Consider the following 18256-nt stretch of genomic DNA (forward strand, 5'->3'; position numbering starts at 1 on the left):
CACCACGCTGCCGGGGAAGGGGGTGCAGAGCTCTCGGGGCAGGATCCGACCCGTGCTGGCAGCTGCAGAGGGGACAAAGTGCCCGTGCGTGGTGGCAGGAGCTGTCGAAGGGCTGCAGCCCCCCGCGGACCGTGCCCAGGAGCCATCCGTGTGTTCTCGGGTGGGTGGGGATGGCCCCTGCCCCCGTGGGTCCACCCCCTCCCCGCCCGCCCCAGCCCCACGCGTCCCCTCTGCCACCACCCCCCGCCCCCCCCGAAGGATGCTCCGAGGATGTCGCCGGGGGTGACGCGGGGCTGCTGCTCGCCCGCGGCGGCCGGGGCTGAGCCCGCCGGCGGTCCGGGGGTCCCGGCGGGCGCGGGGCAGTGCCAGGGCGGCGGTGGCCCAGCGCGGGCGGAGGGCTCCCTCTCGAGGCCCCCGGCCAGCACTGCCCGGCCGAGGGGCAGAGCCAGCCCCCACCCGTGACCGTGGCTGGGTCCCCACGGGGCTCCCAGACCCGGAGCAGCTGGATGGAGGCGAAGCAGCCACCACAGAATGCGGGGACAACGGAGGAGCATCAGCGAGCTGCCAAGCAGGAGGTGATGAGGGCCACCAGCGTGGCCTTGGGGCAGCCACCGGCTCCTTCAGGCTGCTTTCATTTTCTTTCCATCGTTAATTAGCAGCTGAATTTGTCTGGTTTGTTCCTGGAAAAAAACAGAAGCCAAGTGATGGGTCACAACAGTTGAGGGTGGTCCCACAAGTCAGAGCTTGTCCCACATCCTCCACTACGAACATCAAAGGTCGGTTTAGCAGAAGACAAGAGTCACTCCCGAGAGCTAACGAACGTCTCTCATTAATCAGCTGGATCTGGTACCTTCCAAATGCTGGGCACCAGGATTGAGGGAGAAGGCATCTCACCACCTCCTCGTGGATTGTGTCGGCACTCAGTGGTTTCTTGTCCTGCTTCCCACGAGCAAAACCCAAACCTGCTATAGCCAAGATGTTCTTCCTCCTCCCCAGCCCCGAGGGTCCTTGCTCCTGTCCTCTGTCTCCAAGCTTCACCTGCTGCCACACACCGGGTCCGTGGGCACGGGGCGGTGCAGAATGACCACCCATGGGGGCGGCGGGGCAGCTGGAGGGGGCGGGCACGTCAGGACGTGAAGGAGCCGCCCCGGTGGTGGGTGCCCTCTGCACCGCTGGCTGGGGGAGCGGCTCAGCGTTAGGGCGTCACCTTCACGCGTGATGGGACAGGATGGGCTCAGGTGGCGGCAGAGCGTGGTCACCACCCGCTCACCGCTGGGTGATGGGTCTGAGCGTCAGAAGAAGATGCAGATGCAGGCGCGGAGGTGACAGCGCAGCATCAGGGACGTGCGGGGCTGGGACAGGGGGCTGGGCAGGAGGTGCCAAGGGAGCAGGGACTGTGCCGGGGCCAGCAGTGCCACGCGGGAGGGCTGACCCCTACAAGTGACAGAACAGACCTTCAGCAGCAGCGCGGTGGGCCGGGGCCGGGGCCCGCTGCACGGAGAGACCGGTGGCCCAGGGGCACCTGGTGTTACCCCGCAGGGCACCTGGTGCCACCACCCCTGGATACTTGGTCACCCCAGCAGGGCGCCCCCGGTGCGCCTTTGGTGTCACCCCCCGGGGCACTCGGCGCCATCCCCTCGGGACACTGCGGCCCTTTGGGGCACTTGGTGCTCCCCCCCGCTCCCCGGCGCACTTGGTCGCGCCCGGCTCCCGTAACGGCGCGAGACGGAGGCGGTGGCGGCGGCGGGCCCGGCGGCCAATGGGGCGCCGGGGGGCGTATCCGAGGCGGGGGGGGCGCGGAGCCAATGGAACGCCGGGGGGCGTGTCCAGGCACTCGTGCGAGGAGCCAATCAGACGCTGGGGGGCGTACCCGAGGAGGGGGCGAGCGGAGCCAATGGGACGCTGGGGGGCGTGCCCGAAGCGCGGTGTAGAGCCAATGGGACGGCGGGAGGCGTGTCCTCGGCGCGGAGCAGAGCCAATGGGGCGCCAGGGGGCGTGTCCGCGGCGGCGGCGCGGGGCCGGCGGGGATGGCGCTGCCGGTGGGGGTGCGGGAGCGGGTGGCGGCGGTGCACGGCGGCGCGGCCCTGCCCGAGCGCCTGCGGCTGTACGATGGCTGGGCCGCCGGCTACGAGCAGGTACCGGGGCCGGGGAAGCCGGGGGGAGCGGGACCGAGCCCGTTCCATTCTCCCGGCTGCCGCTGACCGCCGTGTCCCCGCAGGATGTGGCGGCGCTGGAGTACCGGGCACCGCACCTGGCCGCCGCTTCGCTCGCCTTCGCCTTCCCCGCGCCGCCCGCCGAGGCGCGGCTGCTCGACGTGGCCTGTGGCACCGGGCTTGTAGCGCGGGAGGTACCGGGCGGAACGGGGCGGGGGGCGGGACCGGTAGTGGCGGGGAGCTAACGGTGCCGGCTGTCCGTCTGTCCCCGCAGCTCCACCGCCGCGGCTTCCGCTGCCTGCACGGCGTGGACGGCAGCGTGGGCATGCTGGAGCGGGCGCGGAGCACCGGCCTCTACCGGCAGCTGCGGCGGTGTGTTCTGGGCCAGGAGCCCCTGCCCGCGCCCGCAGGTAACGGGCCGGCACCGGGGCGGCGGGGAGGGCGGCGGTGCTGCCCCGGAGGGTCCCCCCCGGTGATGCCGCGCGTGTCCCCGCAGAGCACTACGACGCCGTGACTGTGGTGGGGGCGCTGGGCGAGGGGCAGGTGCCGAGCGCGGCCGTGCCGGAGCTGCTGCGTGTCACCAAGCCGGGTGAGGGGTGTCCCCAGTGTCCCCTCCCCTCCAGGACACCCAGGGTGGCAGCACGGGGGCGCCGGGTCCCGGTAGATGTAGGTCCCCGACTGGGCGCTGGCCCTGTGGCACAGCCAGGACGTGGCTTTGTCCCTGCTGCCGGGTACAGGCAGGGACATGCAGTGACACCTCGGTCCTTGGCCCTGCCTGCTAGTGGACGAGGCCAGAGGTGATGGTGGCACTCCCAGCACTCCAGGACAGCCTGTGCTTAGGTGTGGTGGCCTGCCTGTCCCCTGCCCACTGCCCTCCCTGTCCCCTGCCCGCTGGCCCACTGCCCTGCCTGTCCCTTGCCCTCTGGCCTGACAGCTGACACCCAGCAGAGCCTCGCTGCCTCCCCTCGCCCCCCACTTTCCAGTGGAACACCAGTCAGTCACTGGGTGCCATCGTCAGGGGTGACACCCGGCGTGGGCATCACCCATCCCCTCTCTCCCGGCAGGAGGTTTCCTCTGCCTGACCACGAGGAGCAACCCCTCGAACCTGCGGTACAAGGCGGAGCTGGAGGCAGCGCTGGAGAGGCTGGAGGGGCAGGGAGCCTGGCGGAAGGTGCTGGCACAGGAGGTGGAGCGCTGGGAAAGGGCCACTTCCGAGGAGGAGAGCACCCAGGGCACCGGCTACATCTCCGGGGTGGTCTACGTCTATCAGAAATGCCCTGTACCCCCTGTCAAGGAGGGCTGAAAGCCAACGCGGCCTCTGGGAGAGGCGGGGTGAGCACTTGGACCCTTGTAAAACCCAGCCCAGTGACCCCCTCCCCAAGCCCGGTGGCTGCTAGAGGGTGACAGTGTTTTTAGGGAGCATCCCGATCCCCTTCCCTGGCTCCTTCTCCCCAAGGTCTGGGCCACGGGGACCTTGCCTGCTCCTCAGCATGGGGTGGATTTCCTGGTTTCACCGTGGTCTCCTGGGCACCACCATTAGCTCTGACATTCTGGTGCTGTCCCCGACGCCTTGGCCCTCACCGTACCATCTCACAGACCCACCTGGCTGTTCAGAGCCATCTCCTGTCCGGGATGTCTTCTCCTTGCCATACCCACCTCTCAGCCCTCGTGGTCAAAATCTGGATCCTTCTTCATCTCTCCCACCCCAGACCGCCATGGCCTTTACCTGGGGACTGTTGGAGGTGGGTCCCCATCGCCACATCCTGTGGTCACCCATCCTCGTCCTCCCCAGGAGTTAACCCAGTGCACCCTGAGGTGCAGGAGACCTCCTCGTCCAAACCAGGAGCAGCCATGCCAAGGTGACACCCAGCCAGAGAAGTTTTCCAAGCACCACATCGGCCTTTCATCCTGCAACAGCTGCTTAAGTCTCTCATTTTCCTACAGCTTTATAGTTAATGGTCTGGGTGGGAAATGAGCCTGGAAGGGACTTCAGGAGCCGTGGCTGCTCCCCACACAGGAGCCACCTGGCATGGCCGGCCCAGCCTGTTCCCCAAGCCCCTTGCCATGCTGCCTCCACCCCTCCTCCCCCACTGCTCCCTTGGGAAGTTTTTTACCCAAATCTCTTGCTGGGATATTTCCTTTTTTCCTTTTCTCTTCCCCCAGACCTGTTCCTGCTCGTCCCGTTCCCATGGCCCTGGGGAACAGGTTACTTCCCCTCAGGAGCTCTTCCTGGGTGGGAGGCAGTATCTGTGTCTGTCCCTGGCCCCCACCTGGGGCATCCCACATCTCCCACACTCATCCTGCCAATGGTTCTTTTCACCCCTCTGCATTGCCCCCCCATGTCTTGGGATCCCTGTGCCCATCATGGGTAGCTGCCCTGCTCCCCGCTCCCCCTCTTTGTCCCCAGTACTGTCCCCTGGGCACTTGGGGTCATGGCTGTCTTCATGCCTGCAATTGACTGTTGAATAAACCCCCTGCCTCCACTGCCTGCCTGCTGTGCGTTGTTCCCAGGGCAGTGGGGCTGCAAACCCTCTGGGGTAGCCAGGAACTGGGAAGGGGGGCTTTGGCCTTTCTCTGGGGTCCCCTCCCAGTCCTTGGAGGCTCAAAGGACTGAGCTCTGGGAGCCTGGTGTGTCCCCTGTGCCCCTCTTGGCTCTCAGCACACTCTCCCTGCCTCAGTTTCCCTGCTGGGGGATATTGAGGAGCCACCCTGGCTGCCCACTACCACATCCTCATGGGGACCCACCAGGTGCTGGGGCAGCAGCCCCCGTGCTGGCAGCAGGCTGGCAGGGCAGGGCACCCATAGGACACATCACCGTCCTCCCCACCACCACCGCGGCGCTTCAAAATGAGCCCAGGCAGCCTCGGTGGCACCAAGATGTTTATAGTCCGTTGCGAGCGCAGCTGGGAAGGGCGCACATGGGAGGACTGTGCCAGGGGTACAGCCAGCGTGGGGACAGGCAGGAGGAGGCAGCGTGTGGGCAGCGGGGGTGGCATGTGGAAGCAGGACAGGAGCAGTGGTGCTCTCCCTCGGGCTGGCACCAGTGGCTCACACATAGTCTTTCATGGGGTAGCCCATTGGGCTGCAGGTTTTCACGGCTCTGTACTTCTTGGGGTAGGGGTCCTGCTGGGATGGGGGTCCCGAGCAGCACAGGATGCCCCCGCCGAAGAGCTGGAGGGCACTGGAGGCCCAGCCGATGTAGAGGGCAGCCCCCAGCTCTCTCTTGAGGGCCTCAGGCACCATGGGGTTGTAGAAGTTGCTGACAATGCTGTTGGCAGACCAGGAGACAGGGATGAGCAGCATGATGCTGGCCAGGACAAAGATGGCACCTGCCACGATGGAGATCCTGGTCTTGGTGCTCTTGTCATCCACCCAGCGGGTGCAGTCTGCGCCCGAGATGGCGGTGAGGAAGGCAAAGAAGGCCACGAAGATGGAGGTGACCACCAAGGCGCGAGCTGCTTGCAGATCGGAGGTGAGCTCCAGCAGGGAGTCGTAGACCTTGCACTGCATCTGCCCCGTGCTCTCGTACACGCAGTTCATCCACAGCCCTTCCCAGAAGACCTGGGCCACCACGATGTTGGAGCCGATGAAGGCCGTCACCCTCCACATGGGCAACGCGCAGGTAAGGATGGAGCCCAGCCAGCCCAGCACAGCCAGCATCAGCCCACCCAGCTGCATCGTCATCGTCGCCATGGTCAGCACCTGCAGGGACAGGGCACAGCCATGACAGACACCGCCCCACGCCCGGCAGGCTTTCTGAAGAGCACGGATTTCATGCTGGGTGCGTCCTGTTCCCCACCTGGGCGGGAACAGCAGATGGGGACACAGGTGACATGGGGCGGGGACACGGGTGGCACTGAGCACCCAGGTCCCATGGAGGCCGAGGTGCAGGAGCCCCCATGTGCCACGTCTTCCCCTACAACATCCTGATGGCACAGGACAGTCCTCTGCCGTCACCCCCTCCCAGCTGGTCTGAGCTCACGGCAAAGGTTAGGCAGGGGACAGGTTCCTGGGAGCAGGACGAGGGGCTCACTGTGCCCATCCCACACTCCGAAGTGCAGACCCCCTCACCCCACTCTCAGCCCATGTCCTGCTGTGGTAGCCACCCCACAGCACCCACCCCATGCTCTGCTGCACTGCTGGCGCGTCAGCCTCCTTGGCCGTGAGTATTGGGGGGGGGGAGCACAGGCAGGTGAGGCAGCCCCTGCCCTCACCACAGCACTGTCTGCTCCCCGTTCTAGGGCAGGTTTTGCTTTGCCCTCGGCAGCCATGCTGCAGCGCCCTTTGGACCCAGGATTTCCTCTCTTGGGTGCTGCAAGTGGGTCAGAGCTCAGGTCTGCCTCCTATCCTGGCCGTGGTGCTCACACTTTCAGCAACACCCGCTCCTCCTTCACGCCGGGAGCAGCACCCAGAGGGCAAACCCCCGGTGAGGGGCTGTGGAGACCACGGTCACCGCAGGCATCGCTCCCCTGAGAGCAGTGGCCAGTACCGGCAGACCCGCCAGACATGCCAATGGTCACACATGGCCACCGTGGCCCCTGGCTCCCCCAGATGGCTGCTCAGCCTCCCACAGAGCAGAGCTCCCGTACCGCCACAGGGCAAAGTGCACCCATGGGTGCTTGCACCCACACTTGGCAGCCAGGACCAGCTGAGGTTTTATGAGCCCTAAGCAGCAGTGGGGTATCGGCTGTGCCTGGCACACCCTGTGGCACTCACAGGAGGTTTCATCATTGTTCCTCCCGTCCTGGTTTCAGTTTCTGGGGACTCTTCTCCCTCATTGCACCCCCACTCCTTCTCCAGCACCTTTCATCCCTTGGCATCCTGGCAGACACCCAGCACTGGGATTTTGCCTCCCCTGGTCCATGAAAGCCCCTTTGGGCCACAAATAAAATCCGTCTCCCCACGAAAGGGAGACCAGCCTCTTGGAAGGTCGGCAGGGAGTGGATGGGAAGCCATCCCAGGCAGCCTCCACAAGACACTCAAAGTGGGGTGCATGGCTGCCCGCAGCGGGGATGAGTGATGGCCCCGCAGAGCCTGTCAGGGATGCTCACTGAAGCATCACGCTCATATTTCTACCCAGCTACCAGCAGAACAGGTGCATTTTCCACCATTCCCACTCCCAGTGAAGGGATGTGAGAAGCTGGGAGCCCTCAAAACCCCCAGACCCAGATGTGACACCCAGAGCCAGGCAGCTGGTGTCACCCATCATCCCCACGCACCCCGAGGTGGGAGGGAAGGATGTTCCCAAGCCAGCAGAGTGCCGGCTGCGCCCTGGCGCAGCTTGCCGTGCCAGAAACAAGATAGGCAAAACACCCGGCGTTGCCACGCTGGCCCCGGGGTGCTCCCAGTTGGCGCTGTCAAGTGGCCCCGGGGCCAGCGTGCCCTGACCCGCCCTTGCCGGTGCCAATCACCTTCTTCCTGCTGGAGTGGCAAGATCACACGGGGACAGGCGTGGGGCACCCCAATGCCGTGTCTGGTGCCACCGAGGCCTTGTGCCATGGGGGGACCCGTTGTCACCCCTTGGGGAGCGGGCGCCTGGAATGGCCCGGGGAGGGGTGGATGATGCTGGGGCAGGGGACAGGGGTGGCTGGGATCATGGGAGGCTTCAGGGAGCAGATTTGAGGGATCTCAGGGGCCAGGGGTCTGCGGCACAGGAGCATCGGGTCATCCTGCCACTAAGGCGGGTGTTGGAGAGGGTAAAGAAAACGAAGCACAGCAGGGTCTGAGCAGCTGCCGTTTAATGCGGGAAGGCTGCGACGCGGGGCAGGCAGCGGCACAGCCCGGGGCAGGGGGGGACGGGACACCGCGACCCACCTTCTCCTGCCCCCAGCCTGGGCACCCCACTCAGGGGATGCCAAGGGAGCCATGGGGTTGGGTGCACCCCACAGGACGGGGTCGGTCCGGGAGTCATCCCCTGCCATGCACAGGGCGCACAGCCCGGCTCCGCTCCTGCCTCCCCGACCGGTTTTCCCAGCCTGGCCGCTGCCTTCCCACTCCCAGGATAATGATGCCCCCGCCCCGGGGAGCTGCCGCGAGAAATCACACGTCTTGTACAGCCGCTCCGAGCCCCGAAAGTAGGTCAAAGTCAAAATTTAGGGTACAGGCAGGCAAGAGCCTCCGGCACCCCTCGAGACCCCGTCGGGGTTCGCAGAGCCGCTGCGTCCCCATAGGACAGGTCTGGTGTCCCCACCGACGCCGCTGCCCACCCTGACGGACGCCTCCTGGGAGGGGGGTACCCAGCGAGAGCCCCGTGCCACCGGCGGGACGGGCCCCCGGGAGCACTGGGAGCACTGGGAGCTGCGTCACCGCGCGGCACACCCCGATACTGGGAGCCAGGAGATGCTCCGGGGAGGGATCGGGTGGTTTTTTGAAGATGCCGCGGCTGGGTGCTCCAGGAGGAGCGGGACCCCTGCCGGGGGGGTGGGCAGCCAGGACAGGATCTCCCTGTTCCCCATCTCAACCGAGATTAAAGAACCAGCTTCAATCCCCCGGTGAACAAAGGCAGCTCTGTCTGCTCTCCCTCACCGCCCCGGTGCCCGGCCCTCCCTGCCCCGGCTCCCAGCCAGCCCCCGGCCCGGCCAGGGGGGGTCTGCGGGCCAGGGACGCCCTGGGAGGTCCCAGCTCCCCGCTGTGGCTGGGGGGGTCCAAGCAGGCGCAGCGGCTCCTAGACGTAGTTGCTGGCTGGCAGTGAACGAGCGGCCGTGAACTTGGCGGAGTAGGGCTTCTCGCCCCGGGGGGGGCAGGTGCAGCAGAGGATCCCACCCCCCAGCAGCAGGAGCGCAGCGGCCGCCCAGCCCACGTAGAGGGATGACCCCAGGTCCCGCTTCTGGGAGTCGGTGACCAGTGGGTTGTAGAAGTCCTGGATGATGGTGTTGGCCGACCAAGAGATGGGGATGAGGATGAGGACACCGGAGATGATGAAGATAATGCCAGAGAGGATCATGACCTTGGCTTTGGCAGCGTCGTCCTCCACACAGTTGGTACACTTGCCGCCGGCGACCGCGAGCAGGGTGCCCAGGACGGCCAAGACGATGGCCACCACCACCATGGCGCGGGCGGCTTGCAGGTCCTGCGGCAGGGCCAGCATGGAGTCGTAGACCTTGCACTGCATCTGCCCCGTGCTCTGCACCACGCAGTTCATCCACAGCCCTTCCCAGATGATCTGGGCCACCACGATGTTGTTGCCGATGAAGGCCGTCTCCCGCCACATGGGCAACGCGCAGCAGAGGATGGAGGCCAACCAGCCGATGACAGAGAGGGCAATGCCCAGCACCTGCAGCCCCATGGAGGCCATCGCTCGCTGCCTGCACCCCTGCCTGCCTCCCGCAGCACAGTGCCGGCTGCCAGGACCATGGCAGGCGTTATATGCCTTTGCCGAGGGAGGAGCACTGGCCGCTGCCGCCGTCCTGCCGCCGGCACCGGATGGAGGGGTAAAACCAGTTTCCCGGGATTCCTCCGCTTGCATTTCTCCCTGAAGCGATGACACTTAATATCCTGGCTGCTCCCACGAAGGAGGACGCTGGAGAATGGGATCAGGCCACCCAGGCGCAGGGCTGCGTCCCACCACTGCCCGTGCAGGAGGTGCCCAGGGCAGTCACCGGGCTTCAGCCTGGGGTGCGGAAGGGGAAGAGCCGGTGTCCAGGCACTGGGATGTCTCTGCCATCGCTGCCAGCACCTCCTGCTCCATCACCCGGATCGGGTTCCTCCATGCTTTCGTGCCTCAGTTTCCCCCCAGCTCGTGGGGCAGCTGCTCCAGCAGCAGTTCAGCCTCTGGCCCCCCGCAGCGCCGTGCCGGGGGGCAACACACTGTCCCTGCCCCGCTGCTGGGCTCCGTGCCCGGCAGGACACAAGAGGCTCTTGTTTGTTCCTTGGCGTCCGTACCAGTACTTCCCAGCCCTCCATCAGGCCTCGGGCGGGAGATGTCACCGCCCAGACCCACAAACCGGTTGGAGCAGCTGCCTGCTCCCCACGGAGGAGAGACGGCGCTGCCCGGGGCGAGGGGGTGGCAGACCCCAAAACCCACCCGGCCTCATGCTCTACCGCCGAGCTGGCATTCACACGGCAGCCCTTGGTCCCAGCCCTGCCAACATCCCACTGTCTGTGCTGCCTGCGCTGCCTGCACTGCCTGCACTGCCTGTGCTGCTGGCCAGGCTTGGTCAGTCGGGGATGTGGGGGGCAGAGGTGGCCTCGAGGTGTCCCAGTGCCGCCGCTGCCCCAGTGGGGACCGAGGTGCCAGACGCAGGCAGGGCCACATGGTTCTGGCAGCATTTTGGCACAACGGGCCGTACCCACGGGCCAGGCTGTGCCAACGCCAATGCCGATGCTGATGCCAATAATGGTGCCGATGCTTTGGGCACTGCCCGACCTCTCCTCCTTTAATCCATGAGCCTCCACACACACATCCCCTCCTCACTCCCTCCAAAGTCCCTCCAGCATCTGCACAAGCACAGTGCGAGGCCAGACGGACCACAAGGACAGATGGACATTGCACCATTCCCCCACCCCAGCTTAATCCTGGGCCTCTGGAAAAGATAACAGGGCCTGAGATAATCTCAGTTTTTCCAGGCACTGAGGTCACCAATACAATCAATCACTTGTGCTAGTTGTTCAGTGAACAGGCTCTAGAGCTGTCGCTGCCCTGATGCAGTGGGATGAGCCGGGTGGGCTCTGCACTGCAGTACCATGAGGATGCCAACAGCACCTGCGCTGGGGGTGCTGGTGCCTAGTGTGGCAGGAGCGGGCAGGGCAGAGCCCAGGCACTCGGGAACTCGGGTCTCACTGCAGACCCTGACCCGCAGGGACAAGCCTGCCTGACCCGTGCCAGAGGAGTCATCCAGGCACCCGGCCAGGCTGGGATGCTCCGTCTGTCCTGCTGGAGCACCCACATTACTCACATGCCAGCGTGCCCACCCCACAGCCGGAACCTTGTGGTCAAGGGCTCCCTTTAATCTGCAGTGCTCCGGAGCATCCCCGCCGGGGCCAGACTCTGCCTGGGGCTGAGCATGGCTTTCACCTCCCAGCCACTCGCTGTAACCACCAAATTATCCAGTGCTGGAAAGAGGCATGCGCCCACGTGTGTGTGCACCTCTCATGGGCCGTGTCCCCGCAGGCACGTGGGGACATGCCTCTGGGCTGGGGACAAATGGCAAGGTGGGGATGGGGACTCCTCCACACATAGAGCATCAAATGCCTGAAGCCGCCCATGCTCCCCCTCGGAGGCAGAGCAGGCGCCAGCATGGCCCTCCGACAGCCAATTACTGTAATTAAAGCTGGAACGTGACATATATTCAAACATATATTCAAACTGGTGGCTGTCACCCAGAAACAGCCCCCGTGCCCTTCCCCACATCCCCCAGCGACGCACTCGCCCAGCCAGGGCAGCCAGCCCCGTGTGCCGGCACTGCCAGCCAGCAGGACAGACGGATGCAGTCTCAGCAGGGAGCGGAGGAGCAACAGCCTTCCCCCGGGCAGCACCCCGTCCCCAGCACCCCGTCCCCAGCACCCACGGAGCCAGAGGATGCCGGCGCAGAGCGGGCAGGACCATGGCAGCGCCGAGCGCCTTGGCATGTGCTGCTTGGGGCCGTCACCGCATGCACACCAGCCCCACAGCCCTGACCCAGTTGGCCACATCTGGGTGCCTTTTGCAGGACCTCAGCCCCATTTCATCCCAGTGCCACCCCCATGTCCTGATGGGACTACAGCCCTCCCACAAGGAGTTCCTCCACCCCAAAATGGGGGGCTCGCCCCATCCCGAGCCTCTGCCACCCAGCACCTGCCCCAGCAACCAGCCAGGTATGGGTGCCCTGCCCCATATCCAGTAGGATCTGCAGGACAAAGGGGGCCCGAGCTCCTGCCACTGTTCCACCACACACTAACAGGGTCAGTGACAGCAGTGCTCCTGTCCTGGCACATTGGCCACCGGCTCTTCATGGCTCAGGAAACATCCTTCATCGATTGTCCCTGCTTCATCGGGATGGGGACATGCTGCAGCCCCATGGCTGGGCAATACGGCCATCCCTGGGCAGGGAGGTGGTATTAAACCTGATGTCACTGCGATGTTGGGCACATGGCAGAGGCTGCGCCACCCTGACCTTGCTCAGGGCAGAGGACGCCCTGCAGGAGGAGGGCTTGGGGCACAAATCCTCTGCCAAAGGGCTTGGGGACATCCCTACCAGGGACATGGGTGACATTCCCACCTCACACACACACACACACACGGCACCCGCTCAGCCCTGTGCTGCTGAGCCAAGATGCCCTCATTCCCCAGCACCCATGCGTGAATCCACCACCCCAGCTACCTCGAGGTCCCGAAAAGGCGGGTCAGACTTGTCGGCAAGCAGTGATCCACCGGGATCTCTGGCTTCACATCCACCAAGCAAGGCACGGCCACCAGCCCTCCCGCTCAGCCAGTACGGAGCTGGGCAGCCTCTCCCTGCTGGCGGCCAGGGATTAGTTACTGGCAGACCAGAGACTGAATGTTCCCAAAAAAAGTCCTTGCCCAACATAAAACCCCCCTGACCGGCTCAAATATGCAGAGTCAGGTTGTTTTCCGCTATGGGAAAGCACAGTCTTATCGGCTCAGCAGGAGAGGAGCTGTGTGCCGGGATCTGCGGGGTCCTTGGGGGGACACAGCCACCAGGCAGCAAGTGCTGTGGCAAGACACGGGACCTTCGGCCTGAAGGCACTTTGAAAATAAAAGCCCTGCCCAATTTGCTGAGCAAGAAGTGTCTCTGGACGGGGAAAATACGCCCAAGTGCTGCGAGGTGGCTGTCGAAGGGATGGGAGAGACGACGACAGCCACGGCTCAGGAAGGGGGATGCGTGCGGTGCATTGGGGGTCCCCCGTGGGCGATGCCCGGGGGAAGCGGGATGCGGAGGCAAAGCACCGGGGAAGCTGATCCGAAGCTGCTGGGGTGGGGATGCCCCAGGCACGCTGAGATTTCGGGTGTCCCACAGCATCCCCTGGGCAAACTGCCAGCCTCCTGCCACGTCCCGCCGGGCCGTGCCCCCCACCGCCCCCCAGCTCCCTGTGTGCCGGCCGGGCGCCGGCGCTGCCGGCAGCTCCATCCCCGCCCCACCGGCAGACAGAGCTGCCATTGATGCTCGGAGCCGCCTTACCTGCTCTCCGTCGCCGCCGAAGGGGCTTCAACAATGGGCTGCCTGTGTGCCCTGGCCAGGGCAGAGCCAGCAGCCCCACGCCTGAAATATAAGCAGCCGAGGCAGCATTTACCGTCCCGGCCCAGCTCCCCCGGGGGGGTAAACGCCGTCACTCCCGAGACCGCAGGGGAGGGGGAACACCCCAAACCCTGCGCCGGCTGCCGGGCACACGTGAGCGGGACGGGGCCCCATGGCACCCGGGGCAGTTTCTGCTGTCACTTCCTGCTCACCCCTGGGTGCTGGGTACACGGTGGGGATGGGGGGATGCCTACAGTGGGTGTCCCCCCCTCTAGCACAGGTGTCCTTCCCTGGTGGGCCACCAAACCAGCGACACTCCCGTCACCTTTGGGTCTGACCTTCATCCGGGGTCACTACATCACAGGGAGGGCAAACCTGTCCCCGTGTCACCAGTGGCTCCAGGGGGCTTGTCCCCATCCTGGGGGGCCTGCTGTGGGTGATACTCCCCCTCCCTTCCCATCTGTGGGGGGAGAGCAGAGGGGCTTTACTGGGGTGGGAGACGCAGGAGGAGGAGGGATGGGGATGCTCCAGGACCCCCGCAGAGATGCTGGCCCTGCTCAGGTGTCTTCGGTAAACACCAGCAAGCCGGTTTGCTCGCCACAAGAATGTGTCCTGAAGCACGCCGCAGCAACCAGCACCCCGAAACCCCGGTGATTTGCCCCTTCCTCTGTCGTGAGTCAGGCGACGGCAGGTGCCCCGGGCCGGCACGGCGCGGCACGGCACGCAGCCTGTACTTTGGGCAATTTGGGATGACAAAGTGGGGACGCGGCTTGTGGGGTGCTGATTGCAGGGTCGGGGGCCACGGTGCTTCGCCTGCCCTGTCTCATCCCATCCCTGATCCAGTAGCCCCTACCCCAGGGGCATCCCCACCGCTCCATACACCTGTCTGGGGTATCCCCCTCTTCCCCTTCCCCATGTCTGCACCTCGGGGTAGCCCCCCCCTGCCCCACACCCTGACCTGGGGTATCCCCATTGCCCCACAGCCCTACCTGGGGTGTCCCCCGGCTCTACACCCCTCCCTGAGGTATCCCCCTGCCCCACATCCCTACCCAGGGGTATTTTCCCCTACCCCACACCCTTGCCTGGGGTACCCCCATTGCCCCACACACCTGCATGGGGTACCCCCCTGCCCCACAGTCCTACCTGCTGTGTCCCCCCTGCCCCACACCCCTGCATGGAGTATCCTCATGGCCCCACACTCCTACCTGTGGTATCCTCCTGCCCCACACTTCCCCCCGGGGTACCCCCTGCCCCACAACCTCCGTAGCCGTGGGTGTATGTGCAGCAGTGGGTGCTGGTGTATCTGCGTGTGTGCCCTGGGGTGCGCGTGTGGACACCCGTACTGTCGCGTGCCTGTTCTGTGTCTGTCTGTCTGTCCGTCTGTCTGTCTGGGTGTGCGGCTGCGATTCCGGGTGTCCCTGCCGGCAGAGGGGGTAAGAGAGAGAGAGAGAAACAGTCAGACAGCGACAGAGAGACAGCGAGACTCTGCTCTGTTTGGGGGTGACGGTGTAGCGCCAGCATCTCCCCGGCAGGCCTGACCCTGCACCCACCATCATCACCATCACCTGCTGGCCGCAGCGGCATCGTGGGCACCCCAAGGTGTCCTCGAGGGCCAGGACCCCCAGCACCCCCCAGCAACAAGGACACAAGGTCCTGGGGTGCTGCTTGCATGTGCTGCCCCTCAGCAGCACATATGGGGTATGTGGGTACCCCCACAGTCACCAACCCTGGCTGGCTATGGGGGAGTGATCAGGGTACAATCAGAAACTCACCTGGCCAGATACAGGGTATTTTGGGGGTTCCATGGGTTGGCAGAGGATAATCTGGTTGGATACGGGATATTGAGGCATCACGGGGTGGTGGAGGTCAGATACAAGGGGCCAGAGGCAACCCAGGTGGATATGAGGTGCTGCAGTGACATGAGGTGACAACAGCTGACCCAGCCAGATATGGGGTGTTGGGGTGCTGTTGGGTGGCAGAGGTGCACCCTACTGGCTACGGGGGCTGAGGGTGCTGCAGGGCAGCAGAAGCTGACCCAGCCAGATATATGGGTGTTTCAGGGTGCTGCGGGGCAAAGGAAGTTGAACCCCCTGGCTATGGGGTGTCAGGGTGCTGTGGGGTACAGCCAGGCAGATGCAGGGCTCCCCCTCCATTGCAGACCTCAGGTGCCTGAGCAGGGAGGGCTCCCTCCACAGCTGCCAGCATCCCGCCGCGCTCTTGAGTAGTTAATAAGTTGTAGGGGAGATTTTGGTGCAGGCAGGGAACAGGCAGGAGCAAGCCCGTGTCTGGCAGGGGCCAGCGACCACATTCCTGGGTGAGGGGGGGGGCTGGAAATGCCGTCACTGACACCTGCATGCAAGGTTGGGGGATGGTTGATGGGGGACACACATGCACCCCACAGCCATGGGGCTGCTGCTGCCAGGTCTGAGTGTGCCTGCCAGCAGCCTGCCTGCACCTGCCTTATTTTTTCCTTCACCAGCTGCCCGCTCGGGTTGACGAGGTGACGCTGCTGCGGCGGTTACGTGCGTTATCTGCTGCTTCCTTCAAAGCCAACATATATGAGCAGGATGAGTAAAGATATTTATCATCTGGTCTGGGGATCCCCACCGGCGCTCCCTGCCCGGCAGGGTGAGAGCAGGAGGGGGCTGGGGGGGGGGTTCCCCCCCCCCCAGCCCCCTCCTGCTCTCACCCTGCCGGGCAGGGAGCACCCATGGGTCCCCCAGGATGGCTGGTGCCAGAGCAACCAATAGTGAAGGGGGTTGCACTTTGCACAGCGACACAAAGGTGCCCGGCGTTTGCTGAACCCCGGTTAAACGTGAGCACTGATAAGACGCTCCAGAAATAAACCAAACCCTGACCTGCCGGCACCTCTGGGTGTGTGTCGGGGGGGGGGGGGGAAACAGCAAAGGTGAGGGATTTCCAGATCCCAGGGGGGGGTTCAGTTGGTCCGAATGAGCATGGTGGCTGTGCTTCCTGGTACCCATCACCCCAAAACCAAGGGGATGGCTGAAGCAGGTGGCGTCTCTCCCCCTCCCGCCCTTCTCCGGTAACCAGCGCCATCTCTGCAAACAAAGGGGAGGGTGTGGGACGCGGGTGACGGAGGAGCAGAGAGGAGCGTCCAGCAGCGAAACCCCACCCCGGGCGGGCGCTTGAGCTGGCCCCGCCAGCCCTTATAAAAGCAGGTGCACCCAGGTGTAAGCTGATCCCCCAAGAGCTGCGAGCGGTGACGGGTGACGGGCGACGGTTTCGGTCCGTGGGTTCTTCTCCGCCATCGCTTGGAGCGCGACAGCGAACCGGCCACCATGTCGATGGGGTTGGAGATCGGCGGGGTGGCCTTGTCGGTGCTGGGTTGGTTGTGCAGCATCATCTGCTGCGCGTTGCCCATGTGGAGAGTGACGGCCTTCATCGGCAACAACATCGTGACGGCCCAGATCATCTGGGAAGGGCTGTGGATGAACTGCGTGGTGCAGAGCACGGGGCAGATGCAGTGCAAGGTCTACGACTCCATGCTGGCCCTGCCGCAGGACCTGCAAGCCGCCCGCGCCCTCCTGGTTGTGGCCATCGTCTTGGCCGTCCTGGGTTTAATGGTGGCCATCGTGGGCGCCCAGTGCACCCGCTGTGTGGAGGATGAGAGCACCAAAGCCAAGATCACCATCGTCTCCGGCGTCATCTTCCTGCTCTCCGGCGTCATGACCCTCATCCCCGTCTCCTGGTCGGCCAACACCATCATCCGGGATTTCTACAACCCACTGGTGCTTGACGCGCAGAAGCGGGAGCTGGGCACCTCGCTCTACGTGGGCTGGGCAGCCTCCGCCCTCCTGCTGCTGGGGGGGGCCCTGCTCTGCTGCTCCTGCCCCCCCAAAGACGACAGGTACCCCACCGGCAAGGTGGCCTACTCCGCCCCGCGCTCCGCCATCACCAGCTACGACAAGAGGAACTATGTCTGAGCTCCCCTGGGACCCCCCGTCACCCCCCCAACATCCCACCCACCCCCACCCCCCCGGGACCCTCATCACCCTTCATGGGGACCGGGGACTGCGGCACCGGGGCGGGGGGGGGGGGGCGCAAAGGAGGGGACGGGGACAGCCGCGAGGTCAGGGCCGGGCTGTGTAAATAGAGACAGTTTCGGTTAAACAAGAGGCGGTTTCGGGTCGGCGGGAGAAAGCGGCGCCCGGCGTGCCCCTGCCTGCGCCGATGGGACAGGATGGGGACGGGGATGGGGATGGTGGCCCCCCCCGTGTCGTGTCCCCCCCTCCATCGACAGCGGCCGGGCACCATCTGTCCCTGTTACGCGTGGTCTGTACCGGTTACATTTGACAATAAACGTGTCCTGTTTTTAGCCCGAGTATCCTTGGGGCGGGGAGGGGGGGCAGGGTCCCACCGGTTACCGGGAGGGGGGGCCGGGGGCTCCAGCCCCCCTTCAGGAGCCACCCCACCCCCTCCGCCGCGGCAGCACCCCGGCGGTACCGCATCTGGCGGGGGGGATGTCACGGTGCAGCCCCTCCTCCCCCCCCGCTGCCGGGGGTCTCTGCTCGCGGGGGGCCGGTCCCCCCCCGCCCATTCGGGAGCAGCCGCGGCAGCAGGGCCGCCACCGAAATCCGGCCGCGGCACTCCCTGCCTGCGCGGTCCAAAGTCTGGCTGCGCCGAGGGGAACACGGGGCGCTCTCCCCCCCAACCCCCCCTGAGCAGCGCCCGGGGCGAGGCCGCCTTGCACAACCCTTCCCGCCGCCGCCCCGGCTCGGCCATGGCCGCTGCCTCCCCGCCACGCTCCAGCGGGCAGGGACAAAGCGGGAGGGACCGGCTGCAGGTGCACGGCCCGAGCGGGCAGCGGGGCCCAGCGGGCTCCCCGCACCCCCCCGGGGCTGCCCGCACCCCCCCGGGGCTGCCTGCTCGGGGGCTCGGAGCGGCTTTTCAGGAAAACGCTGCCCA

At 65.5% G+C, this 18256-nt stretch overlaps 4 protein-coding genes across 10 annotated transcripts; 2 read left to right on the plus strand and 2 right to left on the minus strand.

The window, feature by feature from the left end:
• The first annotated feature begins 2004 nt into the window (after window positions 1-2004).
• On the plus strand, window positions 2005-4636 carry METTL27 (methyltransferase like 27). Of its 6 annotated transcripts, none has more exons than XM_074922720.1 (6): window positions 2005-2135; window positions 2219-2347; window positions 2428-2563; window positions 2650-2742; window positions 3218-3485; window positions 3610-4636. In XM_074922720.1, exons 1-5 carry the CDS (start codon window positions 2028-2030, stop codon window positions 3454-3456), a joined length of 705 nt encoding a protein of 234 aa, XP_074778821.1. In that variant the 5' UTR covers window positions 2005-2027; the 3' UTR covers window positions 3457-3485; window positions 3610-4636. The 6 variants fall into 6 exon arrangements, with proteins under 6 accessions (XP_074778821.1, XP_074778822.1, XP_074778824.1 ...); XM_074922721.1 differs by having other exon boundaries at window positions 3750-4636; XM_074922723.1 differs by having other exon boundaries at window positions 3863-4636.
• Window positions 4637-5031: 395 nt separating this feature from the next.
• Window positions 5032-13379, minus strand: LOC141968285 (claudin-4-like). Of its 2 annotated transcripts, none has more exons than XM_074922806.1 (2): window positions 13271-13379; window positions 5032-5855 (listed from the first exon to the last, which is right to left on the minus strand). In XM_074922806.1, exon 2 carries the CDS (start codon window positions 5844-5846, stop codon window positions 5202-5204), a length of 645 nt encoding a protein of 214 aa, XP_074778907.1. In that variant the 5' UTR covers window positions 5847-5855; window positions 13271-13379; the 3' UTR covers window positions 5032-5201. The 2 variants fall into 2 exon arrangements, with proteins under 2 accessions (XP_074778907.1, XP_074778906.1); XM_074922805.1 differs by lacking the exon at window positions 13271-13379 and adding an exon at window positions 12452-12547.
• On the minus strand, window positions 7892-9645 carry LOC141968252 (claudin-4-like). Its single transcript, XM_074922734.1, has one exon. The coding sequence runs from the start codon at window positions 9616-9618 to the stop codon at window positions 8818-8820; it is 801 nt and encodes a 266-aa protein (XP_074778835.1). The 5' UTR covers window positions 9619-9645; the 3' UTR covers window positions 7892-8817.
• Window positions 13380-16534: 3155 nt separating the features above from the next.
• LOC141968247 (claudin-3-like) lies at window positions 16535-17652 on the plus strand. The gene has a single exon (XM_074922727.1). The coding sequence runs from the start codon at window positions 16630-16632 to the stop codon at window positions 17272-17274; it is 645 nt and encodes a 214-aa protein (XP_074778828.1). The 5' UTR covers window positions 16535-16629; the 3' UTR covers window positions 17275-17652.
• The last annotated feature ends 604 nt before the right edge of the window (window positions 17653-18256 follow it).

This window comes from Athene noctua, chromosome 19 (assembly GCF_965140245.1).
Source record: "Athene noctua chromosome 19, bAthNoc1.hap1.1, whole genome shotgun sequence".
Taxonomy (NCBI): Eukaryota; Metazoa; Chordata; class Aves; order Strigiformes; family Strigidae; genus Athene; species Athene noctua.